The sequence below is a fragment of the Hypomesus transpacificus genome, chromosome 20 (assembly GCF_021917145.1).
Source record: "Hypomesus transpacificus isolate Combined female chromosome 20, fHypTra1, whole genome shotgun sequence".
NCBI classification, from domain to species: domain Eukaryota; kingdom Metazoa; phylum Chordata; class Actinopteri; order Osmeriformes; family Osmeridae; genus Hypomesus; species Hypomesus transpacificus.
The window spans coordinates 4,541,765-4,556,852 of record NC_061079.1 but is presented as its reverse complement, the minus strand read 5'-3'; the positions used below and the strand labels follow the sequence as shown (position 1 = coordinate 4,556,852).

The 15,088-nt window shown below is 39.8% G+C and overlaps 3 protein-coding genes across 3 annotated transcripts; 2 read left to right on the top strand and 1 right to left on the bottom strand.

Annotated features, from left to right (window-relative positions):
* Nucleotides 1-863: 863 nt before the first annotated feature.
* zgc:175280 (cationic amino acid transporter 2 family protein) lies at nt 864-9,752 on the bottom strand. Its single transcript, XM_047042897.1, is given in 12 exon segments — nt 864-1,015; nt 1,111-1,219; nt 1,324-1,490; nt 1,613-1,814; nt 1,859-1,965; nt 2,068-2,204; nt 2,783-3,005; nt 3,116-3,252; nt 3,347-3,512; nt 3,637-3,792; nt 3,899-4,254; nt 9,742-9,752. Coding segments are annotated over 12 exon segments (1,923 nt in total).
* Nucleotides 6,117-8,699, top strand: eif4e1b (eukaryotic translation initiation factor 4E family member 1B). Its single transcript, XM_047043134.1, has 7 exons — nt 6,117-6,272; nt 6,389-6,471; nt 6,637-6,732; nt 6,858-6,921; nt 7,616-7,729; nt 7,835-7,974; nt 8,402-8,699. The coding sequence occupies exons 1-7, from the start codon at nt 6,177-6,179 to the stop codon at nt 8,514-8,516; spliced, it is 708 nt and encodes a 235-aa protein (XP_046899090.1). The 5' UTR covers nt 6,117-6,176; the 3' UTR covers nt 8,517-8,699.
* Nucleotides 9,753-10,535: 783 nt separating the features above from the next.
* Nucleotides 10,536-14,328, top strand: casr (calcium-sensing receptor). Its single transcript, XM_047043132.1, has 6 exons — nt 10,536-10,720; nt 10,817-11,123; nt 11,346-12,185; nt 12,334-12,564; nt 12,681-12,804; nt 12,907-14,328. The coding sequence occupies exons 1-6, from the start codon at nt 10,536-10,538 to the stop codon at nt 14,052-14,054; spliced, it is 2,835 nt and encodes a 944-aa protein (XP_046899088.1). The 3' UTR covers nt 14,055-14,328.
* Nucleotides 14,329-15,088: the final 760 nt, after the last annotated feature.

Here is a 15,088-nt window from a genome sequence, read left to right as displayed (position 1 = left end):
GGAACAACTCACGCAAGTGCAGTATTTCCATAGCGGGTCTACAGTAGATCCGTATGTGTACCATTAACAAGCGTCATCCAGCATAATACATCATTTTCATGGAAGATATAGGAAAGTGTTTGTTTGTTTATATATTTTGACAGGAGTCGCCATTTGACCTTTCATATATTCTTCAATCTTCAACCTAATGGAGATGTGATGCAGCTATTTATTTGGTCACGCTGTGCAATACTAGCCTGACAAGGTGGTACTGGGTCTGCATTGTTTTCCTAAAAACACTCTACATAAAACAAAAATAAAACCCATGTGGAATGTATACCTTAGATGAAACTGAACTTTCTCTCTTTAGCTTGAGTGAGATTTGGGACCATCAAGGAGGCAAACCACTGCGTTGTTGAGGATGTCAAAACTTCGACTAACGATCAAAAAATTATCTTTAATGTGGACATGGACAATGACAATGGACAATGACATTTAAAATATTCAATTAATAAGGTATAATATATAGCAAATCACTGTACAGGAGATTGTTACTTCAAAATCTAAAAGGTAGCATATTAAACTTGGTTGAAAGAAAGTCTAAAATTATAATTATCCACTAAATAGTCGTTTGTAGTAAAAAACAAAAACATTTAGTACATTAAATGATAGTCCTGTGCCAATATGCTATTGTTCGTTCAAATTATGCACCTAAAAAGTGAAACAAACTTGTTTTTGATGAGTGAATATATTTATACATGTATATTATAATATATAATATATAATGTAGGCTATATATATTGTTATATATAATATAATATACATGTAGTTAGTACAAAATCCATGAACATGTAGACCCATTTCATTTCCATTAAAATAATGTGTCAGTTTTCAGGGCCACAGTAATCCTCAGTAACAAAGTTGCGGTCCATATTTGTATTTTGCACGTTTTGTATGTTGATTTGATTGTGTGCGTTTTGTAGCCTTTGCTTCTGCACACTGTGATGAACTCCATAGCAGAAATAGATGAGTAACCCTGTGATGAAGAAATGCAATGTTATTAATCATCCTCATAATGCTACTACTTGTCTTTCGAAAATATTTTACAATAGTAAATTGTATTCTCCCTACCAACTGCCATCCAAACGGCATAGCGAATCCAAGTGTCGGCTCCTAGTTGAACCATGAGGTAAATGTTGATAAGAGTACTCAAAATAGGCAGTATGGGCAGGAAAGGAACCTGCGAAAAACATGACCCATACCAATTCAGAAATTGTGATTACAAATCAGTACGGAATATTTTACCAGTGGTCTGTATTTTGTGTTGAACTGTTGAAGCCAAACCATGAAGGCAGCTTTAGCTGTACTCTGCGGATGTCTCCAGATGATGATGACAGTGAGGGCCACTAGTAACAGGATCACAGAGACACACAGAAGACTCCACCACTCCTGGCTCAGCAGGGAATCAGTAGCTTTGGTCATGATCACACTTAGGAAAATAGCTAAAAAGACTGAGGGAAAGAAAGTACATCAAAAATATACATTTCATACGTTTTACTACGCAAGAAGAGTCCTCAAGACGTGAGTTAAGAATCGGATGAACGTGAGGGAAGGTAGGCAAAAAGGAACGTACTAATAAAGACGGTGAACGTGGACACATTTGTAGATGTTCGAGCAGTGGGATGAGATGGAGGACTCAGGAGTCCCGTGAGTGAAAAAGATTCTGGTCTGTCATCGTAACTTGCGTCGTCACCTTCATCAGCTCGATACCTTGATTAACACACAAACACATATCTAGTACAATAGCATTAACTTTCTATACTGTGTGTGGGATTCTTTCATACATCTAATGCATGTATAAAGCTTAGATTAATTATACCAACCTGAGTATTAGAATACATATTGCGACCAAAGTGTAGGCAAATAGAGTTCCAATTGACATCATGTCCACCAGTGCTTTTAGGTCAAATAATAGAGCCATAATAGCTGCAAGCACAATAAAAGGACATTGCTTACTACAGTGGGACTTGAACGGCAGCCCTATAATGCAGGTGACATAGTTTGATCATGTGGATCTCGTTGTTTTACCTGCCACAGCGCCGGAGGATAGCGTGGCTATGACCGGACTCTGTCTGTCACTCATATTACTGAGAGGTTTGAAGAGCAGCCCATCTCTGGCCATGGCAAAAAGGACCCGTGGCATGGGAAACATGGATCCTAGAAGACTGTGGGATGAAATCATTACTGTTGAGTGTCATAGAAAATTACTTTCTTTAGGATGTCTATAATATTCTTTGACCAATATTCTTTGCCCTACAACAGTTATTGTTTCGGTTTTCACTTCTGTTAAGCTAGAATAACCTTTTGGCCTAAAACAATATTGCTTAATTTTCTGCTTACTGACCTAACGTCTAACAAATTTGACTGTTTGACCCTGGTTGTTTTGCCCACACCCCAGGGATTCTTCAACACAAGTTCTTCTTTCTTGTCCGTTTCCTTTTTGTTGTCTTGCATATTTTGGAGTTCCTCTTTTGATAAGATATGAACTATTGAACTGATTATGTAGCTGTCTGGAACTACTGTTTAAAAGAGCGCTCAGATAATTTCATGTCAGAGAGCCCTTCTATTCAAGAGATCTTTTTGGTACTGTTTTAAAACTGCTTCTCCTTGTTGCAAGAATAAACAGACAGATTCCTCTGACCTCAGACGTTTAATGATAAAATTCCACCACATGAGTTAACCCGCTCACCAATAGTCATTCATAGCCTCTTGAGAAAACTACAATTCACATCATTTCCCTTACCTTGTTGAAAGAGCACAGAGTGAGCCCACAGCCACAGCATACTTTGCCGGGCCCCAGCCAATGTATGTAAAGGCCACAGGTAACGGGCTATGGACACTGAGCAAGTAATAAGGCATCATGAGAGTCAAGGCTGCTGACACGCCAAAGTAAGCCAGGAAGCAGATGAGCAGCGAAGCCACAATGCCCAGAGGTATCGATTTTTGAGGGTTCTTCACCTCTTCCCCTGAGAGACGAGAGATCTTAATAGGTTTGCATTGTAAATTGGCAATTTCGCCAGGAAAGGAACTACAAGCAGATGTCATATGCCTGCAAGAGTTTGGTGGAGATGGTTACCTGTTGTGGCAATGCAGTCAAATCCGACAAAAGCATAGAAGCAGGTGGCGGCTCCTGCCAGTGTTCCCTCAAAGCCAAAAGGGAAGAATCCACCAACGCCATAGTTTGTGGTTTCATTCAGTATAGATGTATGGTTCCTGGAGAGATGTGACGTGCATTCATACATTTGAAACCTGAATTGTATAAAGTAAATAGTATAATCAAAATATTCTATAAAAAAACTGCTCATACTCTGCATACATTGTTCCATTCAGGATAGTTTCTTCACTAATGTACCAGTTGTCTGAATCCCCTTTTATGAAACCAGAGATTATAACGAAAACCAACACCACTGTGTTGATTGCAGTGAAAACCTTATTTACAATAGCTGATTCTTTCACTCCAAATGCAAGGATTCCTGAGAGACAAATAATTGTTTTACATCAAAGATTAGAACATTGACAAATTTGATTAACACAATGAATACATGAATAATACCCTTAGACTCTTTTTGAGATAGTGCGCTAAAAAAAACAACTTGCCTGCCAACAACATTATGAGACCAGCAGCAAAAAAGTCTGGGTAGGGAGCCAGACCAGGTAAGTCCATGGCTGCATGTTTGCCCAAATAGTTAGCAATGACATTTCCAATGAGGTCATCGAAGGTCCCACTCCATGCTCTGGCTACACTTGAAGTACCTGTTTTAAAATGGTGAAGAAATGGAATGGGTTCCTGAAGCACATCATACGCAAGAGAGAAAAAAAACGGTGTTCCTTCAATCATCCTCAACTGTCCTTTGTTTACCTATGACGTAGGACAGTAGTAGGTTCCAGCCCGTGATGAAAGCCCACACCTCTCCCACTGTCACGTAGCTGTAGAGGTAGGCAGAGCCAGTCTTAGGGACGCGAGCACCAAACTCGGCATAGCACAACCCCGCAAAGACAGAGGCTATCGCCGCCACCAGGAAGGAGAGGATGATGCTGGGCCCGGCCACCGCCCTGGCCACCTCTCCTGACAGCACATAGACGCCTGCGCCCAGTGTGCTGCCAACCCCCAGGGCCACCAGGTCCAAGGTGGTCAGGCATCGTTTGAAGTTGGAAACCTCCCCCTCAGGCTCCAGAGGCTTCCTGCGAGTAAGGCTCTGTATGAACAGCAGCAGCCTTGCACCAGACATCCTGAAAACCACCAGCATCAGAGCACCCCATCGTATTTTAGTTTGTCTTACATTACAGTGGTCATAAGCAAGTAATTTCATTGTACTTAAAATAGGAGAAAAAAAGCTATTCTGGTCAAACACATTAAACAATAAATATTGGCTGAAGTTTGAGCCCTCTATTTTACATACTACTTACAGATGACAAATAGCACATGCAGTATCAAAACTGCATTGTATGTGTATATAGGTGAATCAATACAAAGGCTCAGCACTCAACGAAAACATAAAGAAAAGTTTCAATGTGCCATTTGCTATTTACTCTGTGCCATTCCATGACATTGTCAGACAAACTTTATCATGCAATGTGATACTGTACCTGTATGAATACCTGAGAGCATATGTTTTTACAAATGTCCCTGTATTCAATCATTTGAACATATGGAATATCATGAATTTAAATATTTAATATTTTCATAAATCCTGGTCTTTTTAATCCAACAGCCTGAAGCATATTTCACTAGTTTTTACAATTCATGCTATTTGGGGTTATCTTTCAAAGCAAAAGAGACAATATTTACCATTGTGAGGTGTCAGAGTGAGGTGTGGCATTGTGTAATTGGTCATTAGTATCAGCAAACTTACCTTCTCGGTTGTGCAGCCCTTCTGGATTTTTCTGGACTCAGTCCTCACTATCCATGAACAGGAACTCATCCTATGAGGCCTCTTCTGTAGATTCTCACATCTCTGGTGCACAAACAGCATTTTTGAAAGATGATGTTATATTTCAGATCTATGTGTCATTTCTGAAGAAGAGGGGATCAGAAAAACTTAAAAAATGAGTGTGTTCTCTACAGGGCAAAACAGGAATTGGTTTGATTGCAATATATTATTTGAATTTTGTCAGTATTTGAGGTCTACGTGAGTAGAAATAGTTTGTTACTGTGCTATTTGTAAGTAATTAGATCCGCAGTTTTTTTTGCATGACTTTTAGCATTTAGGCTACTCCATTACAGTATGTCCTCCAAAAGCTAATAAAACTCAAACAAACATTTTCCCATTTGACTTTTTTCCCATTTGACTTTCCTGATAGACATACTTTCAAAAATTCACATACTATAAGTGTTTCATAGGGAAACAAAATCAATAGATGATTCATCACTGTAACTTGAATACGTTCTACTTTCACTGTGTATACTAAGCACGATTCAGGTATGTGTGTGCATGTACTAAGCATGATTCAGGTATGTGTGTGCATGTACTAAGCATGATCCAGGTACTTTTTCAAACACTGCATGCTATATGAGCCATGCACTGTAATGTTTGATCACTACAGAAGATGAATGAATGTCTCAATGACTGAATTTATTGCTTTATATGTCCACTGTTAATAATGTATGTATACTGTACTCTCCCCTTCCCCTTGTATCCCAACACATTCATTCATACATTCTGTAGACTCAATATAGTGTCAACAGAACTTCAGACACCTATGTAGCCTTATTAGTCGATCTTTAGGCTACATTATATTTGTTTATAACATGTAAACTTTCCAAATTTGCCACATTACTTTTTTACTCTAAATATATAGCTCATTGGTGATTTTTAAATTGTGAGGAAGGTTGGTCATGTTTGCTTGATGAATCCAGTTTAAAAATATTTCAGAATTTTCATTAAGTTTTTACTTTCACCTGTGCACTCCAGATCTCGATTTACTAGAAAAATGGAGACATCTTGCGGACAATATTAGGAGTAGCCGTCACAACGACCAACTCTCCATTTAACAATTTTGTCCAAACTGTCTCGGTACAACCTTTTCATTATTTGTAGACTTACTGAATGAAAACAACAAACTAAAGCGCATACGAAAAGCAGGAAAACCAACATCGGTATCTAATTGTTGGTTCGATTCCACCGGAAGCAGTCCTAATGAATAATCTACCTGGGAAATCTCAAATAGCAACACGTGCACCTGTTACCCCAATTAGTATTAATTTCACGATGGCGACTGTGACATTCCACGTGGTGAGAGACTGATCGTTTATAGTTGTACATACCTTTTCTCATTACTGTACTACATGATGTAATGTAATTAACATGTGGTTCAAAAACAATTAAATTAAAAGCGATCTTTACTTTAGCCTGGAAAAGGAGCCATAAAGAAGGAGGTCAAAGACGTTCGTGTTATTGTGGGACCACATGTGAAGCATCCCTTACAAAACAGGTCTGTTTTTCCTAATGTGTTTTTGTGTGATTGTTAAAGCAGACGAGCAGTATGAATTATTGGTTTTAAATTATTCAAGTTTAATGTTTAAGGCTTGCAAGAGCCTTAAATTCAGTGAAACTAATGAGTTATTTTTTTTATTTCAATCCTTTTGTGCGGTATTAGATGGGCTCTGTGGTTCTATAAAAATGATAAGAGCAAAATGTGGCAGGACAATCTAAGGCTTATCACAAAGTTTGACACAGTAGAGGATTTCTGGTCGTAAGTATAGCCTTTTCACAAAGATTTTCACAAGAAAAAGAAAATTCCCATGAATGCTTCAGTCAGAACTGGTTGTAGCATTTCATTAATGGAGTATGTATTTGTTCATGTCTTTATCGGATCAGGTTGTATAACAACATCCAGCTCGCCAGCAAGCTTTCATCTGGTTGTGACTACTCCATCTTCAAGGTTATGGTTTATTCTTTTTGACCTCCTATACAGTGCTTTGTATGTTTACAGACTTGATGTTTTCCATATTTTGTTACGGCTTAGTTTTTTGTACATTTTACACACTACCCATTATTGACAAATGATGGTACTGTACACTTCCTTGAGGTTTCTTTGTCGAGCACAGTTTTTGGTAGTTCAAAACTTGATCTATTTCATGATTATGGAGTCCAATGTGCTCCTCTTGCCAGTTTTAGAACCTTTTCAGCGACATGCCACTTCAATCTCTGAGGCCCTCTTAGTTCATGGCTTGGTGTTTGTTCTGAGGTACTGTGAACTGTGGAACCTTGTATTGACAAGTGTTTGTTTTTAATATTCAATGACCTTTTTGCCATGTGGACTCCAATTAAATCTGAGATATCTCAAGAATGGTAAAAGGTAACTGAATGCAGGGGATGTCCATTTAACTGCTCTACGCCAGTTGTAAAAACATGACAACTTGGTAACTAGTTCATTATTCAAATCGTATACTGGATAAGAGTTGTAATAAACCTACAGCACTGCAGGAACAGGGTTGGATATATATTTATTTTTTATCTTATTTTTATTTTTTCTCTCAATTTAGTGTCGTGGGATGTGTGTAGATTTGATGGCAAACAAATAAAAGTTTACCGGTTTATCTTGTGTAGAAAAGTAGATCTATTGTTTTTTTTAGGACGGTATTGTGCCAATGTGGGAGGACAGGAGTAACAAGTGTGGAGGACGCTGGCTTATAACCCTGTCAAAGCAGCAGAGGCACACAGAGCTGGACCGCTTCTGGTTGGACACGGTGAGCGAGCGGTCCAGTCTGCCTATCTGCATAACTACATTTGACAGTTTGGAACCTTTTTGTAGTTGTGAATCTCCTGAGAACTGTAGTTTTGTTCCTATGCAGCTGCTTTGTCTCATCGGAGAGGGATTTGGGACCTTCAGCAGAGATGTTTGCGGTGCAGTCATCAATGTTCGGGCCAAAGGTGACAAAATTGCTATCTGGACAACCAACACAGAGAATGGAGATGCTGTCACTTACATTGGGTAAGTCTGTGTAGTGTATGAACTGACAGCGCATGTGAGAATATAAATCTGGCCATGATTTTTTTTAAATATCGACCAATACAAGTTTCCATTGGCTGTAGAGCAGTTTTTTCCAGTGGCCATACCGGCATCAGACCCCTTATGGAACAGATGTGGTCTGCTAGCCAATCATGCTGTTAACTGTAATTGGTATGGGCGAGAACATATGCTTGGAAACGTAATAAAAATAGTTGCTCATTAGACTGGCAGGGATAAACGGTGCTGGGGGGAGAGAATGACTGTACATTCCTCTGCTTCTAGGAGGTTGAGATTTCGTATGGTATTGTGTGGGTGTATATAGTTGTCGTGTTGATGTTCTCCTCATAAAATGACTACCATGACAAAAGATTGTGCTTGTGATGGATAAAACCTTTCTATTTCATTTCAGACGGAAATACAAAGAAGGGCTATCCCTGCCTGCCAAACTTGTTATAGGATATCAAGCCCATGCAGACACTGCCACCAAAAGCAATTCAATAACTAAGAACAAGTTTGTTGTGTAGAAAAATACATTTCAAATCTCCCTTTCCAGAGAACATATGACTAACAGATTTAAGTTTTTGTAATATATTTTCATGTTATGATATACATTAATTGCACTTGATTTAATTTGTTTGGATGTGTGTATCATGCCACACTGAGGGAGACAAGTTAAATTTAAATAAACTTAATTATGTACAGAAAAATACATGTGTTTTATATTTGAGATCATTTAAAGCATAACATTTTTGCCGTGACAGTTTTTTTCACAATACTGGCACTTGGGATTAGGTTGACTGATAATGGAGGCCAGGTCATGTAACGGTACACATAACGGTACTCGTTATTTCTTATTGGTAAAATAGCCCTAACACAAGCAAGCATCATTTAAGTAGTGGTTTATATGCAATCATTTCACCATAAAGACATTTACATTACATTTAGTCATGTAGCAGACACTCTTATCCAGAGCGACTTACAATAAGTACAGGGAAATTCATTCTATAAGTACACCTGTTAATTGACACGCATTCCAGTTTATTACATGTGAAAATGAAGAAAAGACTATGAAGAATCTAAATTATTAAATAAACTTAGATTAGTTTGGCATTTATTTTGGTTATTACACATGTAAGCATGTGTTATTGATATTATTCTACATAGTATAACATTGTAAAATCAATTAAACTGATATGTATGCATTCTTTTCCAAAAATCTGTATGCATTCCATGTTTCCTCAGAATAACACATTTGTGATTTACAAAAATTGACCCAACATTAGCTTATTAGCTGAAGGAAATGGGTTGTCCTCTCAGTTAATGATTCATCTGGTTCACAGAAACTTGACTCAGTGACAAACACGACACAGAGTTATCCCAAGACTGGCTTTACAGATCTGTTCTGGTAACTTGTGTGTGGCATTCAGATATATTGCCTATAGTTCTACAAGACATCAAGAAATGTTATGGTACGTGTCTCCTTCTATATATGTGTAGATAAAGATCTTTTTTGGGGGGCTATAGTTGTGGTAGAGAATGACTAAAATCATGTCCTAAAATGTAAGTGTTGGAAATTGGTGCTCTAAAACGTTTGTTTGATGTACAGCAATTTCTTACATTTAGATGTAATATGTAAGGTAACAACATTATCATCTTAAATCACCATTGCATTCTGTAATACTAATGTGTCTGTCAAAAGTATAACATTTCTTCTTCAAGCTTTTAAATCCATGGATTGATTACATTGACCTTTCAAGCATACGTCTTTTTCCAGTTTTTTTTCTCTCAGGATACATAAAAGGCAGAAGGGTAGAGAAGCGGGGAGTTTTGGGAAACGACTCATTATTTATATCATGTACATCATTTAAATTTGTCAAACTAAAGTATTGCTCAGTTTCATTTTTCACGTAGATAGACATGGTGGTAGTCGGAGCACTGCAAATATCAGTATAATCTGCACAGTATCTTTTTCCAGACAGTGGCTCTAGAATGCCTGTGTTCAATAGCACAGCCCTGCTTCAGCATTTTTCCAGGATAATTATCCAGATGCAGCAGAACCATTATCACACCTCTCCATGGCTACACGGTGCACTGGCCACAGTATGGCACTGATCTAGGGCAGGAAGGAAGGGCAGTGAAGTGTGATAGAAAGTTAGTTCATATCAATGGCTTGGCTATAAGCTTTCCTAGTCAGATCATAACCCGTTTCCTGCTGTACATTAGTAGCAGGACTGCATTGTTTCTTAGAAGTATTTACGGCACTGTATTCACGAGAACAGGACACTGTTTTATCTGATTATTAATAAACAAAAATTCAAGTATAGAATCCCAAATCCAGCTTAATTAAAACAATATTGTCTTTTGTTTTCAGGGTTTTAAGGCACCATTTTGATTAAATAGTTTACCAGTCATTGATGAGATGCAGAGTTAAGTACATGCTTTTCCTGTTTTTCTCATTCAATGGACGTTTCAAACACCTACTGGTCTCTGATGTGAGATGTGCAGTGTACACCTCCAAGAATTCCTCCAATAAGAGTTGAAGAATGATATTCTGTCTGTATTGCCTAGTCTTTCTGGGGTCTAGCTATGTTATTTCAACCTATGGACCCCATCAGAGGGCACAGAAGACTGGTGACATTCTCCTTGGCGGGCTTTTCCCTATTCATTTCGGTGTTGCCTCTAAAGACCAAGATCTGGCTGCTCGGCCAGGATACACGGAGTGTGTCAGGTAAACGTTCGTAATCATCCGAATTATTAAGGATGTTATCCAAGTCTGACTATTGTGTTGAGTGGTCTTTTAATGTTGCTACTACTGGTCTTACAGGTTTAATTTCCGTGGCTTCAGATGGCTCCAGGCCATGATTTTTGCAATCGAGGAGGTCAACAACAGCAGCACCTTGCTACCTAACATCACCCTCGGCTACAGGATCTTTGACACTTGCAACACAGTGTCCAAGGCCCTGGAAGCAACCTTGAGTTTTGTGGCCCAAAATAAAATCGACTCATTAAACTTGGATGAATTCTGCAACTGCACAGATCATATCCCATCCACCATTGCGGTTGTCGGAGCGTGCGGCTCTGGAGTCTCCACTGCAGTCGCCAATTTGCTGGGCCTCTTCTACATCCCTCAGGTACAGAGTAACGCTGACGTTTCAGTGGCTTCTTCATAACGCAACTGTAAATTGCCTAAAGTAACACTACCACAGATTTATGCTGTGAGTTTTCACATTTCACCAGTGTAAATTATACATTTACACCACTAACTGTTCACTATGAGAACCAATGGCAATACATTGAGCTATATTCAGTGATTCTGTTAAATCTTTTTTTCCCTTTTTTTGTTGTTGCTGCAGATCAGTTACGCCTCCTCCAGCCGCCTGCTGAGCAACAAGAAGCAGTTTAAGTCCTTCATGAGAACCATTCCATCAGACGAACACCAGGCCACAGCCATGGCAGACATAATCGACTACTTCCAGTGGAACTGGGTCATAGCTGTGGCATCCGACGACGAGTATGGGCGACCAGGGATCGAGAAGTTTGAGAAGGAGATGGAAGAACGAGATATCTGCATCCACCTGAATGAGTTGATCTCTCAGTACTTGGACGAGGATGAAATCCAAGGCTTGGCGGACCGCATTGAGAATTCAACAGCTAAGGTCATAGTAGTGTTCGCCAGTGGGCCCGACATCGAGCCCCTTATCAAAGAAATGGTGAGGCGAAACATCACTGACCGGATCTGGTTGGCCAGTGAGGCTTGGGCAAGCTCCTCCCTCATCGCCAAACCGGAGTATCTTGATGTCATGGGCGGAGCTATTGGATTTGCTCTAAAGGCAGGCAGCATACCTGGCTTCAAGGAGTTCCTACAACAAGTGTATCCAGGACAGTCCAGCTATAATGAATTTGTCAGAGAGTTTTGGGAGGAGACCTTTAATTGTTATCTGGAAGACAGCCAGAGACTCACAAACAGTGAGAGTGAGAGAACCAGTTTCAGACCATTATGCTCCGGCCAGGAGGACATTACAAGTGCGGAGACCCCTTACTTGGATTACACTCATCTTCGCATATCCTATAATGTGTATGTAGCTGTTCACTCCATAGCCCAAGCCCTGCAGGACATTATCACCTGCACACCAGGTCACGGTCTGTTTGCCAACAGCTCCTGTGCAGATATAAAGAAAATTGAAGCATGGCAGGTATAGTGATGCACATCTATCAAGAATAGGAACAATGATGAAGGTCGCACTGTGTTATGACTATCTATAGAATCCCAATGAAATGCACACCATCCTAACATGTTCAGCCTCACATTTCAGCCTGATCCCAAATGATTCTTTGTCGTAGGTTCTCAAACAGCTCAAGCATTTGAACTTCACTAACAGTGTGGGAGAGAAGGTGCGCTTTGATGAGGCCGCCGACCCGTCAGGAAACTACACCATCATCAACTGGCACCGGTCCGCTGAGGATGGCTCCGTTGTCTTTGAGGAGGTTGGCTATTACAACATACGGCCCAAGAAAGGAACACACCTTTTCATTGACAAAGCGAAGATTCTGTGGAACGGCTACAAGACGGAGGTGTGTCATTTAACACAGAAATGAATGATTGTTTGCGCTACAGTGTTGTACTGATTTTTTTTTTTGTAAGAGGTCATTTGGCCTTCAGATCTTTTTATCTGTTTGTTTTGCTGTAGGTACCATTTTCTAACTGCAGTGAAGACTGTGAACCAGGGACCAGGAAGGGGATCATAGACAGTATGCCAACCTGCTGCTTTGAATGCACAGAGTGCTCAGATGGAGAATATACAGATCATAAAGGTAAAGTACAATATTACAACACAGACATCATCTATTTTGATGGTAGAAACTGCACCCCTGTAATGATAATAATACAATACGACCATGACTTTCTATCTACAGATGCCAGCATTTGTTCTAAATGCCCTAATAACTCCTGGTCTAATGAGAATCACACTTCGTGTTTCCTGAAGGACATAGAGTTCCTATCTTGGACTGAGCCCTTTGGAATTGCCTTGGCAATATTTGCTGTGTTGGGGGTTTTCCTGACGGTCTTTGTCATGGGAGTGTTTGTCAGGTTCCGTAACACGCCTATCGTAAAAGCCACAAACCGGGAACTGTCCTTCCTCCTCTTGTTCTCACTCATTTGCTGTTTCTCGAGCTCTCTGATCTTCATCGGCGAGCCCCGGGACTGGACGTGTCGTCTACGCCAACCTGCTTTTGGGATTAGCTTCGTCCTCTGCATTTCCTGCATTCTGGTCAAGACTAATAGAGTCCTACTGGTGTTCGAAGCGAAGATCCCCACCAGTCTCCATCGCAAATGGTGGGGATTAAATTTGCAGTTCCTTCTGGTTTTCTTGTGCACTTTTGTGCAGGTGATGATATGTGTGGTCTGGCTCTATAACGCACCTCCCGCCAGCTACAGGAACCATGACATTGATGAGATCATTTTTATCACTTGCAATGAGGGGTCTATGATGGCTCTGGGGTTCCTGATTGGCTACACGTGCCTGCTGGCAGCCGTTTGTTTCTTCTTTGCGTTTAAATCCCGGAAACTGCCCGAGAACTTTACGGAAGCTAAGTTTATCACCTTCAGCATGCTCATCTTCTTTATTGTCTGGATCTCCTTCATTCCGGCCTACTTCAGCACCTATGGCAAGTTTGTATCTGCGGTGGAAGTTATTGCCATACTGGCCTCGAGCTTTGGATTGCTGGCCTGTATCTTCTTTAACAAGGTTTACATCATCCTCTTCAAACCCTCAAGGAACACTATAGAGGAGGTCCGCTGTAGCACGGCGGCTCATGCATTTAAAGTCGCGGCCAAAGCCACCTTGAGACACAGCTCAGCTTCCAGGAAGAGATCCAGCAGTCTGGGTGGATCTTCTGCCTCGACTCCGTCCTCGTCCATCAGCCTCAAGACGAATGGGAATTACCCCGACTCCCCCTCAGGCCAGCAGCGGGGCAAAAAGCCAAGAGTGAGCTTTGAGAGTGGGACTGTTACTTTGTCCTTGAGCTTGGAGGAGTCAAGGAGGAATTCAATGAAAGACTGAAAGGAATGCTGCAGAGCATTTAAGAACCTGATGTGTTTTGTTGAAGGAATATTTGATCTATGTATTAGAGAAAAATAATTAATTGACCTGAAATATTACATTTACTGAAATATAATTTACTTTACAGCAGACATACAGTAGTGGGCTTGAGTCTGACCAGGGTTTGGTTAAGTCACCTAGGTTAGGTTTACACAAACTAAATAATTTTTTGTAGAACTTGTTACATTTGCAGTTACATGATAGTTGATTGGTATGCTCTGTCTGTTCCATTAGATATCTAGCAATTGTTTTTCTTGCAAATGTGTGGTGAAAATGTGTACGTATATTTTAATTGGATATGAAAGAAGAAAAAAAACACAGGGACACTGAAGTAAAAATACTAAGAAAGTAAGACGAGATTTCAATATTATTTTGTAAGAGGATTGCTTAATTAATTGGCACACTTGCCCACTGTATGGTTTTGTTTTAGAGTTCTGATCAGCTCAGAGTTCAGTCGTGTTTAGTTGATTTACTTTTAGCTGTTATTTAGAGTAGGGGTTTAGGCTATGTTTATTATTGAAAGCATGTTTATTTTGACACCTATTTTCGCGGATTCATAACATCAGCTGCTACAGCCTATAACTTGTGGTATTCAATGGTGCGACATAGGCTGCTTTGCGGCAGATGTGTTCTGATTTGCTACATATGGACAGATGAGTGTTAAACCAAAACACACCTCCTCAAACCAATTTAAATGTGGAAAAACATTGTTTGTAGATCGCTAATATGGGAAACGGTAAGTCAACAATGAGTCAGACTATATTAAGTGAATCCAAACAAGCATGGAGGCCTCTACACCATGGTTGCTTACTGAAATAAATTCGAATATAAACGCTTTAATTATAAAAAATAAATGCAGATTCCTGCTTCAGTGTTGTTTATACCTACTTTTACGTTCAATATTACCGATGGGTCTTGTTCTTTCTCGTTACATGGGTGTTGTGATTTTTGTTTAATAGCCTTTATATGAAAAAAAATGTCTCACTTAGCGTAAT

Coding starts and splice junctions, on each gene's coding strand:
- casr (XM_047043132.1), top strand. CDS start 10,536: ATGATATTCTGTCTGTATTGCCTAGTCTTTCTGGGGTCTAGCTATGTT. Junction 11,124..11,345: donor GCCTCTTCTACATCCCTCAG/GTACAGAGTAAC, acceptor TTGTTGCTGCAG/ATCAGTTACGCCTCCTCCAG. Junction 12,186..12,333: donor AGAAAATTGAAGCATGGCAG/GTATAGTGATGC, acceptor TCTTTGTCGTAG/GTTCTCAAACAGCTCAAGCA.
- eif4e1b (XM_047043134.1), top strand. CDS start 6,177: ATGAATAATCTACCTGGGAAATCTCAAATAGCAACACGTGCACCTGTT. Junction 6,273..6,388: donor CGACTGTGACATTCCACGTG/GTGAGAGACTGA, acceptor TCTTTACTTTAG/CCTGGAAAAGGAGCCATAAA. Junction 7,730..7,834: donor ACCGCTTCTGGTTGGACACG/GTGAGCGAGCGG, acceptor GTTCCTATGCAG/CTGCTTTGTCTCATCGGAGA.